The sequence below is a fragment of the Drosophila bipectinata genome, chromosome 3L (genome assembly GCF_030179905.1).
Source record: "Drosophila bipectinata strain 14024-0381.07 chromosome 3L, DbipHiC1v2, whole genome shotgun sequence".
Taxonomy (NCBI): domain Eukaryota; kingdom Metazoa; phylum Arthropoda; class Insecta; order Diptera; family Drosophilidae; genus Drosophila; species Drosophila bipectinata.
In genome coordinates this window covers 14,229,007-14,245,849 of record NC_091738.1, presented here as the reverse complement: position 1 = coordinate 14,245,849, position 16,843 = coordinate 14,229,007, and the positions used below count along the sequence as shown (strand labels likewise).

The 16,843-nt window shown below is 44.5% G+C and overlaps 3 protein-coding genes across 7 annotated transcripts; 2 read left to right on the top strand and 1 right to left on the bottom strand.

Annotated features, from left to right (window-relative positions):
• Nucleotides 1–4,023: 4,023 nt before the first annotated feature.
• Tmhs (Tetraspan membrane protein in hair cell stereocilia) lies at nt 4,024–9,379 on the bottom strand. Its single transcript, XM_017234701.3, has 6 exons — nt 9,188–9,379; nt 5,340–5,532; nt 5,142–5,275; nt 4,944–5,070; nt 4,543–4,785; nt 4,024–4,477 (listed from the first exon to the last, which is right to left on the bottom strand). Exons 2-6 carry the CDS (start codon nt 5,479–5,481, stop codon nt 4,326–4,328), a joined length of 798 nt encoding a protein of 265 aa, XP_017090190.1. The 5' UTR covers nt 5,482–5,532; nt 9,188–9,379; the 3' UTR covers nt 4,024–4,325.
• Nucleotides 9,380–10,041: 662 nt separating this feature from the next.
• Aprt (adenine phosphoribosyltransferase) lies at nt 10,042–11,032 on the top strand. Its single transcript, XM_017234424.3, has 3 exons — nt 10,042–10,256; nt 10,375–10,612; nt 10,673–11,032. Exons 1-3 carry the CDS (start codon nt 10,165–10,167, stop codon nt 10,886–10,888), a joined length of 546 nt encoding a protein of 181 aa, XP_017089913.2. The 5' UTR covers nt 10,042–10,164; the 3' UTR covers nt 10,889–11,032.
• A 406-nt stretch (nt 11,033–11,438) lies between these two features.
• LOC108120850 (carbohydrate sulfotransferase 11) lies at nt 11,439–16,813 on the top strand. Of its 5 annotated transcripts, none has more exons than XM_017234690.3 (9): nt 11,439–11,559; nt 12,447–12,862; nt 14,921–15,106; nt 15,379–15,526; nt 15,621–15,687; nt 15,758–15,902; nt 15,979–16,134; nt 16,195–16,532; nt 16,595–16,813. In XM_017234690.3, the coding sequence occupies exons 2-9, from the start codon at nt 12,719–12,721 to the stop codon at nt 16,686–16,688; spliced, it is 1,278 nt and encodes a 425-aa protein (XP_017090179.2). In that variant the 5' UTR covers nt 11,439–11,559; nt 12,447–12,718; the 3' UTR covers nt 16,689–16,813. The 5 variants fall into 5 exon arrangements, with proteins under 5 accessions (XP_017090179.2, XP_043070024.1, XP_017090180.2 ...); XM_043214089.2 differs by having other exon boundaries at nt 11,440–11,559; nt 14,903–15,106; XM_070280283.1 differs by having other exon boundaries at nt 11,541–11,559; nt 12,456–12,862; nt 14,903–15,106.
• The last annotated feature ends 30 nt before the right edge of the window (nt 16,814–16,843 follow it).

Genomic DNA, 16,843 nt, shown 5'->3' with positions numbered 1-16,843 from the left:
CTTCAAAAATTCGAAAAATGCATGACAGTCCAAAATGGCCGCCATCGATGGCCATATCTTAGCCAATTTTTATCCGATTCTTGAGCGGCATACATTAAACGATTTCTAGATCGATTCTCCATCAATCTGCATCAAAATCCACATAAAAAATAATTTTTGAGATTTTTTGTCAAATTTTCCGAAGGGTCCCCTATAAAATTTTCAAAAATGCATGACAGTCCAAAATGGCCGCCATCGATGGCCATATCTTAGCCAATTTTCATCCGATTCTTGAGCGGCGTACCTTAAACGATTTCTAGATCGATTCTCTATCAATATGCGTCAAAATCCACGCACAAATAAATTTTGAGATTTTTTGTCAAATTTTCCGGAGGGTCCCCTATCAAATTCTATAAAAATGCATGAAACGCCAAAATGGCCCCCATCGATGGCCATATCTTGGCCAATTTTCATCCGATTCTTGAGCGGCGTACCTTAAACGATTTCTAGATCGATTCTCTATCAATCTGCGTCAAAATCCACACACAAATAAATTTTGAGATTTTTTGTCAAATTTTCCGGAGGGTCCCCTATCAAATTCTATAAAAATGCATGAAACGCCAAAATGGCCCCCATCGATGGCCATATCTTGGCCAATTTTCATCCGATTCTTGAGCGGCGTACCTTAAACGATTTCTAGATCGATTCCCCATCAATCTGCATCAAAATCTAGAAATAAATAATTTTTGAGATTTTTTGTCAAATTTTCCGAAGGGTCCCCTAAAAAATTCTGAAAAATGCATGACAGTCCAAAATGGCCGCCATCGATGGCCATATCTTAGCCAATTTTCATCCGATTCTTGAGCGGCGTACCTTAAACGATTTCTAGATCGATTCTCTATCAATCTGCGTCAAAATCCACACACAAATAAATTTTGAGATTTTTTGTCAAATTTTCCGGAGGGTCCCCTATCAAATTCTATAAAAATGCATGAAACGCCAAAATGGCCCCCATCGATGGCCATATCTTGGCCAATTTTCATCCGATTCTTGAGCGGCGTACCTTAAACGATTTCTAGATCGATTCCCCATCAATCTGCATCAAAATCTAGAAATAAATAATTTTTGAGATTTTTTGTCAAATTTTCCGAAGGGTCCCCTAAAAAATTCTGAAAAATGCATGAAAGGCCAAAATGGCCCCCATCGATGGCCATATCTTGGCCAATTTTCATCCGATTCTTGAGCGGCGTACCTTGAACGATTTGTAGATCGATTCTCTACCAATCTGCATCAAAATCTAGAAACAAATAAATTTTGAGATTTTTTGTCAAATTTTCTGGAGGGTCCCCTTCAAAATGTGGAAAAATGGATGAAGGGCCAAAATGGCCCCCAGCGATGGCTATATCTTGGCCAATTTTCATCCGATTCTTAAGCGGCCTACCTTGAACGATTTATAGATCGATTCTCTACCAATCTGCATCAAAATCCAGAAACAAATAAATTTTGAGATTTTTTGTCAAATTTTCTGGAGGGTCCCCTTCAAAATGTGGAAAAATGGATGAAGGGCCAAAATGGCCCCCAGCGATGGCTATATCTTGGCCAATTTTCATCCGATTCTTAAGCGGCCTACCTTAAACGATTTGTAGATCGATTCTCTACCAATCTGCATCAAAATCCAGAAACAAATAAATTTTGAGATTTTTTGTAAAATTTACGGAAAGTCCCCTTTAAAATGTGGAAAAATGGATGAAGGGCCAAAATGGCCCCCAGCGATGGCTATATCTTGGCCAATTTTCATCCGATTCTTAAGCGGCCTACCTTAAACGATTTGTAGATCGATTCTCTACCAATCTGCATCAAAATCCAGAAACAAATAAATTTTGAGATTTTTTGTCAAATTTTCTGGAGGGTCCCCTTCAAAATGTGGAAAAATGGATGAAGGGCCAAAATGGCCCCCAGCGATGGCTATATCTTGGCCAATTTTCATCCGATTCTTAAGCGGCCTACCTTGAACGATTTGTAGATCGATTCTCTACCAATCTGCATCAAAATCCAGAAACAAATAAATTTTGAGATTTTTTGTCAAATTTTCTGGAGGGTCCCCTTCAAAATGTGGAAAAATGGATGAAGGGCCAAAATGGCCCCCAGCGATGGCTATATCTTGGCCAATTTTCATCCGATTCTTAAGCGGCCTACCTTAAACGATTTGTAGATCGATTCTCTACCAATCTGCATCAAAATCCAGAAACAAATAAATTTTGAGATTTTTTGTCAAATTTTCCGGAGGGTCCCCTATAAAATTCTGAAAAATGCATGATAGGCCAAAATGGCCCCCATCGATGGCCATATCTTGGCCAATTTTTATCCGATTCTTGAGCGGCATACATTTAACGATTTCTAGATCGATTCTCCATCAATCTGCATCAAAATCTAAAAATAAATAATTTTTGAGATTTTTTGTCAAATTTTCCGAAGGGACCCCTTAAAATTTTTGAAGAACGTTGGGAGAGCCAATAAGGCCCGCATCGGTGGCTATATCATTGCCAATACGAGTCCGATTTTTAAGCGGAATACATTAAATAATTCGTGAATAGTTCTCCAGAAATCAAATTCTTAAAACAAATTTTTCTTGAGTTATACTTTTAGAAACCTATAAGACCCTCAGAAAGAGTATAAATAAGCTTTGGAACTGGAATCAAAAGAATGAAATTTCATGGCAGGCAGGAGGCAAGCGGCACGGCACAAAGTTGTAAGAAAAGCGTTTTCATTTCATTTGGCAAAAATGTTTATACAAAACCAATTTTACAATTTTCGATTCAATTTCTGCTGCTGACATTTCACTTAAACGAAAACCTTAAAGGCGCAATATTCCCTTTGCTTTTCCCCTTCCCCCATTGTGGGTATAAACGTAGGGAGGTGGTTTGTTTCTTCCATGAAAGTTCTGTGGCAAAAATCGTGGCTGAGATATTATTATTAAACTCTGGATGAATCTCCGAAAAGTTATTCGGCTGCCTAATTACCCCAACACCTCTTAGAAATCCATAAACGGCGAGTGATAAACTAATATTCGCCGGAACATGTGCTGCCAAGGGCGTCATAAATGTTGCCACACATCCACCCCTGCGGACTCCATCTCCAGCCCCTCCTTGTCCAATATGCCCAATAAAATGGCCGCCAAACCTCAAGGACAACCAAAGTTAAAAATTCGTTTATGGCGCACCATAAAATCGAATAAAAACAATTGGCACATGAAAATCCACCCGAAACAGTCGGAGATCTTCATTGTCGTTTTCTAAGGGGGTGGCTTTCCGATTATCCGGTTTTCCGTGAAAACTGCGTGAGTACAATTGGAAAAATTGCGGCCATATGCTGCAGGCAGCCAAATATGTTAAAAGAAATGGTTCAAGTAAATAAAAACAATCACAGGAGCTTAGCCAAAAGAGGCGAAGGTTGTATGGTCTTACGCTTTGGCGAAATATAAAAAAATTCCTTATATAGGCTGGCATAAAACTTAAAGTCTGTAAATTAGCCTTTTTTACTTTTAAATTTTTTTTTAATAATAAACTGACAGCTTTCCATATTCGAAAAAACAAGAAAGAGTATCCCCAAGTAGTATCCCCATCAGGATTTGCTTTCTGTTCACCGCTGAGTGTCGAATCTTGGCCCGATTTGCTCGGCGTCAGCTTGTTGGCCACTTAGGCCGTGATGGAATTGCTTATGAATTATACAAGAATATTAAAACGTGCCCGGGAAAGCCACTTGCACTTGCCGGGATATTTCAATTGCCTCCCCCAAGAACTTGGAGCCTTGCTGTAAATACTTTATTGGAAAAGTATGTGCCAAATGGTTATTGAGTAGAGGGTTGAGGGGGCGGTTCCGGCCAGACTCGGCGCAAACAAATTGGGCGCTAAGTTGCCGTTATTGGTTTTATTCCGGGGGTGGTCATATAATTTGATTTGCCTGGACTGACCTTGATGAGGCTGATGATGATGATGATGGCATAATTGTGGCAAAATGAAAACGGGCATAACATTGCTTTTATGTTTGATATTTGTACATGTTTATTGGGTTTATGGGTATATAATTTACAGGCAGAGCTTTCGGAGGGCCCCGTGGTCTTTCTTTTTAACTTAATCGAAGCATACATTTAGGCACAAGCTATTCACACGAAAGTTAGGCTTACGAACTACAAAAATCGGCATTCAGTCGGGCAGTCTCAGTCACACGCACACACAGATACTCTCAATCACTCTCACAGATACTCGATGCAGCAGCAGATATTAACGGTTAAAAGCTTTCTGGCCAACTTGAAGCTTGGCCTTTTCCGGTTGTTGTCTTGGCTGGATTCAATGGTACCGGGAGAACTGCGATATGCTGTCCTCGTTCGGGGGAGCCACCAGCAGAATGGGCTGCAGATTCAAGCCAGTAATCCGGGGGTTCGACTTCCGGGAGCCCGCCAGGCTGATCGCATCCGTCAGATAGGCATTGTTGATCTCACCTAGAACACGAAATCGAAACACGTTAGTACCACCATGGTTGGAGAACTTATCACTTTATATCTACCTTTGTAGAGCGAGTTCTGGTAGATGGGATCCGGCTGCAGGCGCACGTGCCGCGTGGCCAAGATGAAGGCCAACGTGGCCAAAACCACGCCGTCAATGCAGCCGATAATGGCCAGCGGATAAGCCCAGCGGATTCCGCAGAGGCCCAACTCGAAGCGATTGGCTTCCGGGCCGCAGATCTTCCGGAAATCGTCTGAGTTCCAGCCAAAGGGAAACGCCGCACAGGCCACAATCATGCAGAGAGCTGCCACAAAACAAAAAACATTTCAATAAAAAAGTCACAAGATAACATAACAAGAGGTGAGATTATCGATAGAAAATCAACAGCACCCGAACGTGATGTTTTGGATGTTCTTCGAAGGTAAAAGAAAGGGGGTGGAGGGCGTAGAGAGGTCAGCGTACCTGATATAATTTGCATCCAACCACAAATGTGGAAGACACGAGTCGACTTCATAAACAGCAAGCACACTAGGAAAAAAATGGTCAACAAGGCCAAGGCAATGGCTCCGAGCATGAAGAAAGTGGCCAACTGGAAAGATGCATCATATATGTAACAAAGGTATTTCAATTTTTTGATATTGTGTAATAGATACCACTCACCTGAAAGGAGAAGGTGGGCACGGCAAAGATGCTCTCCCAGCGGCGGCGGCAGTTGTCGAAGATCTCGTCCCGCTGGCACTGCTGCCAGAGGCCCAGGCGCCCAGCTCCGTCATTATCCGGATCCCCGATCCACTCTGCAACCAATGGGGAAAATGAGCAAATCAGTTCCAGCTAAATGGCTGGACAAACAAAACCCACCTGGCGTCACAAAGGCCACAATTCCGATGATGGCGTAGCAGATGGTGAAGATGGCCCACAGCACGCCTATCGCCTTGGAGTTGCGAATGTACTTGGAGGCGTACAGGTGCGTGGTGTCCACGTACTCGATCTTCGTTCCCATTTTTTATTGTTTCTTCTTCGGAGAGAGTGGGGACGGTAGAGCTTTGTTTGTCTGTGAATGGAATTCGTCGTGGTAAGTGCTTGAATTGTAATCAAAAGATGGAACCAAAGTAACCAGGGCAGCTATGGTATTTTTGTGTGTCATAAATCGGTTTGCAAGTGCTTTCGTATAAGCTGATTAAATTTGCCAGCTTGCGGTTTGACGACCTCCTCCTTCGTCTGTAGATAATGGGATTAAGATACCCAACCGGGGCATCGATCTCTGATGCAAGAAGAGGCAACAAATTTGCAGCAAATCACTTTCCATATGGTATCTGCATGTTGTGTCCAATCGAAAACATTTTCGAATCATTAAGCATACTTTTGATGAAGTTTTCCCCTTCACTTCAATCAAAGCCAGCTCCCAAATGCCATTCGCATTTGCCAATTCAGCTGCGAATAATGGTCGTAAAAATAAAGAGCGATATGGCTGGAGGCACTATAGTATTTTGGCTTTGCTTATGTAAATCAGAAAGATAATTGCTAGCCCCTCTTTTCTCCAGCTCCCAGTTGCCTCATATCTGCCACTAATTCTATGTCAAAGGTGGAGAGAGTCTAACAAGCGAAAGACATTATGCAAAACATTGTCGAGCAGGCCAGCAGTGCCTAATTTTAGCCATGATTCATGTGGCTTGGAACTCGAAGCTCTCTGTGATCAATAAACTCGTTTGGGCCACAGTCTAGTATTCACCGAAAGCTACAGTTCGGGCCCTAAATGCATTTTCATCAGCTTTGTCTCTAGAGTTTCCCAACCTTGCGTATACTTAATTTATCATATTTATTTTCGTGGTACCGAGGAAACTGTAACACAAAAGTCGTCGGTCGTGAGAAGCAAAACAAAAGCCAAATGAGCTTCAACTTGAATGCTGGTCAAGATTGGTTCATTAAGGTGAATTAAATTCACGGCAAACAAAGAGAACGAGACTCAATTATGGTAGCTGGGAGTCGGTCTTGGAGTCGGAGTTGGAGTCGGAGTCCAAGGCAAAAGCGGAATCGATTAACACAACAATGCTAAAACCAACAAAAGAGAGAGTCGCTCCAAACAAACAGAACCCAGTAACATACAGAGACTTTCCTGCCGGCACGTGATAAGTCAAACAAATCGAATCGATGGAAAATCTCGTTCCGTGAGTCACTGAAAAGCGAGTCTCCAGAGTCTCCAGCGGGGAAAATTACAGAGGCCCGGTGAACTGGTGGACCGGTGGACCTGTGGAGCAGGCCAGATCCGGCGAGACAAACCGCAGACATCTAATAATTTCCTCTACTGCCGCCTTTTCAATTTTATGTGTGCTGCAATTTGTAATTTCAGTTGGCTTTCAGTATTTGTTGGGAGTGTTGGGTATTTATTCAACTGCACTGCCCAGCTGTAGACTCGGACGTGACCAAAAAGAAAGTGACCAGTCGAGAGCCTTCAAGTCGGACTCCTATGACGCAGCGAATTCGGGCGAGTAGAGTCTTGGGTTACATCCGCTCACCGGCCGGCGGTGGAAGAGTTTCTCTTGCACCGAAACAAATAGTATATCATGTCAAAATACACATTCATTTTAGGGGTTCAACTCTTCACCCAACCATTGTTATTCGACCTCAGTTTTTTTGACAGTGCAAGGCTAAAAAACCAAACTTAAACGAACGGCTGGCTCAGCACTTTATATTATTTCGAAGCTAAGAATGCACATATTCGTATGAAAAACGAACGAAATAAGGTCAGTTGGGTAATGGCTATAACTTAAACGTGGCAATTGCTACTGCAGTTGCCAAAATCTGGCGGGGATCAGGCTTTCTTTCTCGACTACTGCCCAGGGGATACCCTGAGTCTGTGTCTGAGCGTCAGATGACTTTCTACTTTACAGCGCACGGCATAAACATAAATTTCACATTAGACGGCCAAGCAGTTAGTGAGCAGGGGTAAGAGGTGAGAATACGGTGTCTGTGACTGCGGGGTTTGGCCCCCACAGCCCCCAAAACCGACACCCAGCCCAATTGGCCACGCACTTGCAATTAATTTTCACATTTTCGGCTTTTTCCCGCAGCTCGAGGCGGCTAATTACGGCTAAGCGGAGGGAGAAGCTTTCATTGTTCCGCTTGGCGATCGGGAAGTCTTGTAAGTGGCTTGTTGTGTTTTGTTTTGGCCAACAATGTGGAACCTAAAACATGTTGAAGACACCACACTTTTGGCGCAAACACGTTCGTAGTGGCTCCAAAAACTACAGCAACTGTCGGTTGCTAAATTTTTCAGCCACCACCATAGTAGAAACTGGTTCCTTCATTTCAGAATTATGCGGAAATGACTTTAAAAGTGGCTGTTGGGCCGTGTTTTCTTTTGAATTTTTGTCGGTCCGACCATTTCTTCATGGGTTTCGCCTGGGTTTTATTTTTTATGGCGATGATCGTTCGGGGCAGATGATTTCTTTTTTTCGCAGTTCCCCCAAAACGGAACGGGAATCCAGACAAGGCGAACCGGCAAAAGTTGTTTCTTATTTATTTTTTGCGGTCAGTTATTCAATGTATTGACAGCCTTTACAGCCGCCATCCATCTTGGGAGAAGTCCGCTTTTCAGTCCGCAGTTTTTTCGCGAAAGCTGGTGGCATCCACACGGCCCCTTTGAAGAGGCCTCGGCTTTGAAGAGCCAATCCAAGCTGGTCCGCTCACTCACTGAATCGGCGGGCCCGTGGGCCCGAGGTATGTGTCTCTGTTTTCCTACGTTTTTTATTAGATCACGATTTGGATGTTAGCAAACATTCGCGCATACCATAGCCCCGACCAAGACGAGGCCCAGCGACGACAATGGAGGTCTCTACATAATAGTAACTCACACCGCGATTCTTCACTCGGGTTTCCGGCCAGGAAAGTCAGGAGCGCCCCAAAGGGTTCTACTGAAAATCCAGTTTCAGGTTTCTAGTAATTGTAATTTTTTACGGTAATGTTTGGTTTTCAGAGAATCTGAAACAGACCGCCCAGTTCTTGACAAAAGTCTGCTTTTGTTTTGAAGAACTGGTAATATGAGAGGGTGCCATCTGGATTTCTCCTTTCTGCTCCAACTTTTCACATTTACCCGTAAGTGAATTTCCCTTTTTACTTCTTTTGAACGCCCTATTTCCATGCCCTTCACCACGAAGGGCGCCACTGCGCCTGCGCAGAGCTCCAGCTCCGAGATGCCTCCAGCTCGCTTGCCTCAAAATAATAAAAAAAAACAAAAAAGTGCAACAAAACCAACAGAAAAACAAAAAAACTGTGCCTCTTTCTGGTTTTTCACGTTACCCGGGCGCGCGGTTTCTGCCGCTTCAGCAATTGTTGTTGCAGATGCAGTTGCAGCAGTTGTTGTTGCTTGTGTTGCACATTCAATACGCACGTATTCAGATACACACATATGTGTGTTGGAGGTTCCACAGTATCTGTGTGTGCGATGTGAATGTTTCTGCACTTTGCAATATTGGTGCTGCTGTGTCTAATGTTGTATATTTTTCAATTTTTTGTGGGTTTTCACGATTTTATGTCGCCTGCTAGCTGCAATGGTTGTTGCTGAGATATGGTTACTTTGGTTATTGGGGTTCTTCGACTCTTGAAATGGCAATCGGGGCGCAGTTTTGTCGGCACCTTTGGCTGACATTTACTTTTGCCGTTAAGATCGAATTGAATCTGAAGAGTTGCTTTGCAAAACCAAATCTTACAGTGGCCGAGAACAGGTTTCGGTGTTAACTGGACGTGTATATTTCTTTATAATATTTGTTATTTCAATTTGTTGCTTTGTTTGACGTGTGTTTTTTGCATTAATTATTGAAAAAGTCGCGGTCTGAGACTACGATCCGGTACCTCGGTGCGAGAAGAAACTGAACCGTCGCGATCGGCGCTGAAGAACAAACTGAGCGTTTCTCGTCTCCGGAGTCCGAAGAAACAGATACACAGGTACAACACTTACCTGGGGCTTACCTGTATCTGTGAGCAAGTGAAAGAGAGGGCTCGACGCGGAGAGAGTGCCAGATGTAGGCCCGCCTTTGATAAGTGCAGCGCAAATTGTTGGCATTTCTTTTCGATCGTTTTGTCTGGCTGCCTGATGATAAATAATGCAGCAACGTATGTCTTTCCCCAGAAGAATTGCTTGCTGAAATTTCTCCAGCAATCACCGAGATGCGGAAGAGATAGACAGATCGGGGGAGGGTTTTCTCGGCTACCTGCAGGATATGACCAAATTCCTTTATCGCCTTCTTTGAGCAACACAATGACAAGATAAATATTGGCTTAAATCTGGGAAAATGTGAGGTAGATATCCCTGAAAGCAGGTAGAAACTCATATTTTAAATGCAATTCATTATCTAAAGTCATTCATGATATTAAGAACATCTAGAACTCACAGATAAATGCAAATTATCTTGTAAATCTACAATCATTTATTTGATTTATCAGTTTAGTTGTTGCCCTATCTCAGCCTCGTCAGATATTTAAATCTACCGCCGAACTCACTCGGCACGAAAATTCATCGCTAAAATATCGCTCATCCGCAGCAACCACCACGGCGTATGAGCAGCTGGCCTATCAGCTGTTCCCTTTATCAATCCGCTAGTTCGGCACGCACTCACGTACGGTTTCACCTTTTCTGAAAATTCCCTTACAATTAGATTAAATTGGAGCCCACCAAACACCCGTAGAGATGAGCCCAATCAGCGCGGAAGAGAAGCTCGACTATGTCAAGTCCAAGATAGGAGAATATCCAAACTTCCCCAAGGAGGGCATTCTGTTCCGGTAGGTTATCGCCAGGGGTTATCGCACCCGATTGAGTACTGGAACACATTTATGGCCATACGACTGGTGGCTTATCAGGTTGTTAATGTGTTCTGCTCTTCAATTCCATGTAAAACAGCGACATTTTTGGAGCACTCACCGATGCCAAGGCCTGTGTCTACTTGAGAGACCTGCTGGTGGAGCACATCCGTCAGAGCTCTCCCGAAGCTGAGATTATCGTGGGCCTGGACTCTCGGGGCTTCCTCTTCAACCTGCTCCTGGCCACCGAACTGGGCGTGGGCTGTGCTCCTATCCGGAAGAAGGGCAAGCTGGCCGGTGAGGTGGTGTCTGTGGAGTACAAACTGGAGTACGGAAGTGTATGTTTTGCAACACAAAAACTTTGTTTAGAAATTAACTTAAAATGTTTGTGTTTCCAGGACACCTTTGAGATTCAACGGTCAGCCATCCAGCCTGGTCAGAAGGTCGTAGTCGTGGATGATCTCCTGGCCACGGGAGGATCCCTGGCAGCCGCCGCGGAGCTGGTCCGCAAAGTCGGAGGTGTTGTCGTGGAGAGTCTGGTGGTGATAGAACTGGTTGGATTGGAGGGTCGCAAGAGGCTGGACGGCAAAGTACATTCCCTGATCAAGTACTGACAGTTGATGGAGCCACTGCAAGATGCCTTTAATGTCTGCATTTACTTAATACCTCTCGAAGCAATCTATGGATTAGTAAATTTTTGTATACACTTTGAAATGTTGAATAATGTTTTGGCAAATAGAAAAATATTTTTATAACAATTTTAAAATAATATCTTAGCTCAGTGATGGCTTTTTAATGTGTGGTATACGTTTTGTAGAAACTTCTTAAACCACCCTCTGAGCCCTGACAGCAAACCTTTCTCGGCAAACCCACACTCTCTCTCTCTGCGCACTTTGGCGCTCTCGACTCAGAGCTCCCCAAATTACCGTTGCCGGCTCTTTCGCTCAGCAATAAACAAAAGTTGTTGTCTTGTCTGCCAGGTTAACCCAGAAAGCAGTGCCTCCCGCTCTCCGATAAACAAATCAAAGGTGGCACAACAACCCCCATAGCAGCAAACACAGGTAAAGAAGCGCCAAACAAAGCTCAAGGAATCGCATGCGCTCCCGGAGAACACAAAACACAAAGAATTAAATAGCCAAGCGGCGGCATGCAAACTGGCGAAATGAAATTGAAACTGCGCTGCCAGCGCCGCGGCCTCGGCCAGCAGCTCTGCCCACTGGGCTGTGCGCTCATTTCGCATTTGATTTCATTCGGGAAACGTGCGTTGTGCGGTGATGACGGAACGGTAACGTAACGTAACGGAGTTGGTGCTTGGTGATGGTGACTTCTCCCCCACTTCCCCTCGGGTTTTGTGGGGTTCACCCTATTGCATCCTTTTTGGGGGAGGAAAGGGTGGCGGCTGGGCGGCAAAAAGGGAGAACAGCTGAAAATAATCACAGCACGCTTTGCAAATTGATATTGATTGCGCGCTTTTCTCCTCAATTGGCAAACAATTGAATGGCAACAAAAAACTAAAAAGTGGCCCTCCATTAGCCCGTCTGTTTTCCTTTTTTGTTATGAAAAGAGAAGAGCAACGAGACGAGATACGCCGAGACGAGAGAGGAGGAGCCCAGCACGTTACGTATACGCCTCTTGGGCCAACATTTGACCTGCCATTTGTTTGCCAAGTTTGGTGGCAGCAGCGTGTATGTGAATGGAATCTAAAAAATAATAATCAAATAATAAAGCCACGCAAAGTGCAAATAACAATACCGTTTTATTTTTTTTTATTAAATTAATTGCATAAACAGTGCCAATGTGAATTAAAGAAGTTTCCTAAAACAAAAGCCATAAAAAGTACATGGACGGCCTTCGTGCCACCTCAAGTTGCACTGGCTGCGGAGACAGGAGTTTGGAGTTGAGCAGAAAATCAATAAACGACTTGACTTCCCCTTTTTGCCTTGGCCTCGGCGCTTCCTGGCCTGCAACCAGAAACAAAATCTGGCTAACAAAAAACAATCACACACACCCCCGGCTCGAACAAAAGCAATTGTTCGTCGTGGACAATATCGAACTGCCTGCAGTGACACAATTTTTAGCCATATAGCCATAAAGTAGTGGAGGACTGCCGACCACCAAGCCCACTCAATATATTTTCGGTTTCCGCTCATTTATCTTTTTTTTTTTATTAAGAACATTTAGCACAGCAGACTAAATTTAGCCAGCCCGACGTCGACTACAACGATGAGCAGCAGCACTTACAAAATTTGTCGCCAACTGCAGGCCGCGTAGCTCCGCACAGGAAATGCCCCACAACTATCAATAGCCGATAAACACACATATATATAGGATACCTATATGTACGTGAAACCAATACCAAAATCCGATAGCAGGAAGCAGAAAGAAGCCAGGAAGCCGAAGAGAAGCCCCACAACCAGTTCCTATGCAGTTAGAATCGAGTTTAAATGAAATTGAGCAAGAGCCTGGCAAACTGTCGCGCCATCCGGCGGTACTTGCTCATCTTCACGGCCTTGTCGCTGCTCCTGCTGCCCCTCTCGCTCGTCTACCTGGTGTGGAACGAGCAGCTGCAGAAGATCCGGGGATTCGAGGTGAGTGTTTGAAGAAGTGTGGGGACCGTAGTCAGTAGTGTGTAGTTGTGGGCGGTGCTCGGTAGTATATAGTATAGTTCCATAGCCCTTTCTCGGCCAACATCTGTTGGCCAAATCGCTTGTTATCGAATGCAGAGAGAAAAATGTTATTTGGAAATAAAGTCTAATCAAAAAGGTTGAAATTAACTCTTTTTCTCTGTGCATTGTTAGCTGTATATATAGACGCTTTTAGTTGCCGCCGCCCTCCCCGTCTGCCCCGACCACCTGACCCCACATCGCCTGACAACAAACAAATTGCAGGCCATCGATTGCCCGCCTCAGTTCCAGTTTCGGGCCATCAACCACCCCAATACAAAGCCCATAAAAAAAAACAATCAGCATATAATTAAACAGAAAACAGATAGAACTGATTGCAAATTATGAACAGAACCCAGATCAGCTGGGAATCGTAATAATCATCTATCTGATTATGTAAACAAGCACGGTGTGAAGGGCATTTCGAGTGAAAATAAACTTACACACAAATTAGCACACAAATCGAAACGATCGCTATAAATAAACGATAAACGCTGAGATTCAAAATTGAAAACTGAAAGCATCTTGTTATTGTTTATTTATCAAAGTCGTTAGAGATTTTAGCATTTTGGTTTGGCGTTCATTCTTCGGAGAGTGCTCACTTGTCGCTTCAATTCTCGCCCGCGGGAGGCACAGTGAGAAATGATTGTTAGGAAACCAATTTCCATAAAGCTTAAACTTTATAGCGCAACCATATTTTTTTTCTGAGTGGCTTTAAGTGTGTGCAGCGAGCGCTTGATTAGGTGCAAATTAATTCGAAATTAGCTGCGGGCTTTTGGCGGGTTTATCGCCTCTTTGTGCTTGAAATGCTGAATAAAGACGGAATATTCCACATCTGACCTGCAAAGCGTTCTCGGCTTATAATCCGCCCCCCAGCCACGCCTCAGACCAACCCTTTTCGACCCGGCCCGACCTAAGCCGCTTAGGTTGCGTGGTCTCCGAAGACTCTTGGGCGCCCGTTCAACTGGCCTTGGCTGGCAAAAAAAAACAGAGGGAAAAAAAAACTTTCGCACAAAATTACACTTAATTGCGTGTGGCATCATGAAATAGTCATCAAAGGGGCTGCCCTGGGAGGATATCGATTCTTAGGAGGCCTGGGGGGTTGGGTCCTCAATCAATAGTCACTTACCCACTACTAATTTGCATTACATTACCCAAATGACAAATGCCCAGCCAGCAGCACCCCAAAATGGCATACGCCTAGTTGGCTGGTTATATTATATTTTTTTTTTGTGTGTTTTTATTTCACGCGGCATACACGCATAATTAAGCACAGCAGTTCACAAACACTTGCACAGTAACATGCAACATACATTGTTAGAAGGGGCATGCCCCTATGCAGCACATCATCCCCATGCCTCTAGGCGAATTCCGCACAGTTCACGTCATGCTCGTAGCGCCACTTTCGGTGGCAAAAGGTCGCGAGTATAGAAGAATCTGGTACACTCTTTGAGTAATTACTTTCAGCAATTAATTTAGGAAAAAGCTTACATCAAACTAACTATAAGTACCTCTTAAAAAATTCATCAGTATTCAGCGAGCTTCGCTTCCATAACCATTAATTAATCTTATCTGGCACAGTCACTGTCACAATGGTCATCCTCACCCCTCGGAGAGGGTATAGCCATGTAGTGCTGTAAGTGGCGCGAGCCAAATGCAAAGTGCCTGCCACGACGCCAGCGCCAAGTTGTCCGCAACCGCGCATCTACTTGCCACTTGATTCATGTCGGGATTTCCACATGACAGTTGGCACTGGCGTCTGGCTGGCTTTTAATTGGGATTGCGATTGAGATTCAGACTGAGCGACTGAGATACTGAGATGAAGATTAAGCCGGGGGCGGAGACCTTGACACAACGCTTGTATATTACGCATACGCCACGTCATCCTTGCCTGCTAACCCACATAGACTCCAGCCCGAGAATTCGCAGAATGCCAATCCAAAACAAACCCAACTGATTTTCTAGGCCTTTAATGTGCAACAGCAGCCGCAGTCGCAACAGCAGCAGCATCAACAGGAGCAGCAGCATCGCGAGCAGCAGCAGCAACATCAGCAATCGCAGTATCCGGTAGCCCGGTATCCGGTGCTGCTGCTGAACAAGAACAAAAACAAGGACCTGACCGTGGTGGCAACGGGCAAGACAAAGAACAAGTGGCGCTATGTTGATAAAGTAAATATGTAACCCACACACAAACACCACAACATACCACACCACAATACACCAAACACTCACAGCACAGGCTCGTATAATTAATGATGTAAACAAAAGTCAAATTCAGAGAAAGCCAAATTGATTGCGCATTAGCGCGTCTCATCGGCAGACAGGCATTTGGGCACGGCATTCGATTCGATCCCACTCCCATTTCTATAACCCACCTACCCACTGCGCCGCTTTGTTTTTTCGATGAGACTAAAAAAGTTTATTTGCACATCCATCCGCAGGACAGCAACCAGACACTCCTGCCCCTCATACCCGAGTATGCCGTGCAGAGTCTCACGCCGCAGGAAATGCTTCAGGTGGAGCAGCGGATGGATCAGCGGAGGGAGCGCCTGAAGGACAAGTGCTCCGCCTACGGCCTAGACGTCCTAGGTAGGCTTTCCAGGGGAATCCAAATTCCGTGGCATACATTTCGGGGCTCGCACATTACTTATTCCTGTTATCCATCCATCCATCTTACTTACAGGTCACGACTCGTGGCACACCCCAAACACGTGGGAATTTTTGGTCAATAAAAAGTATCACATTATATGGTGGGTGCCTCATTCCAAAAACCTTATATACTAACTTGCTAATATCTTGAAAACCATCAAATCCCATCAGGTGCAATGTCTTTAAGGCCGCCTCGTCGTCGTGGATGTTCAACTTCAATGTCCTGGCCGGCTACTCACCCAGTTATCTGCGCAAAACCAAAAAGATTCTCCTCAATCTGGCCAGGGAGCGCTATCCCCGCGTTACACTCGACGAGGTTTGTTAACTTTGCCCAAAAGGATTGTTTACTGAAGCATATTAAGTTTCTATTTGTTTGTTTCTCCCCCTGCCAGCTGCGTGAGGCCCAGAACTACTCGCTTACCTTCATTATTGCCCGCAATCCCTTCGAGCGTCTGTTGAGCGCCTACCGCGACAAGATGGTGTTCGCCCTGCCCTACTCCTTCCATGACAAATTGGGACGCAGCATCGTGCGAAACTATCGCAAGAAGGTAAGTTTAGACAGGTGCTCTTGAAGAAGAGAGAATTTAATGATGGTTTTGTTTTTCCAGCCTTCTCTGGCTGCTCGGGCGGCCAATACCAAGTTCCCCTCGTTCCCGGAGTTTGTGCACTGGCTTCTCGACCAGGTGAAGCGGGGCAGCTTCATCGACATGCACTTCGTAGCGGCCACCTCCTTCTGCACTCCCTGCCTCATCCGGTTCGACATGATACTGAAGTTCGAGTCCCTGGCGGAGGATCAATTATATCTAATCGAAAAGACTGGCCTGAATCGGGTGATAGCCCCCGTGTGGCGCAACATGGGCAAGGGCCGCAAGACGCACGAGCTCCAGCAGCAGTTCTATGCACAGCTAACGCGACAAGAGATGCTGGAGCTCTATGAGTATTACAAGTAAGTTAATCGTTATTTCATATTTAAGATTTCACACTTTACTAAATGTTTTAATTCTTTAGATACGACTTTGAGCTGTTTGACTATGACATCCAGGAGTATCTGCAGGTGGCCAGGCCCGACGAGGTAGACAGTCCTGCGGGCCCTAAGAATTAATCCCAGCCCTTAACTTTTAGACTTTGCTAACAACCAATGAATCAAGTTCAACGAACTCACATATTAGCCGTCACAGTACGTAATTGCAAATGTTGATAATACTGAATGAAAACAATAATAAACTTAACTAAATTTAAACAAATGGTTTTAATAAT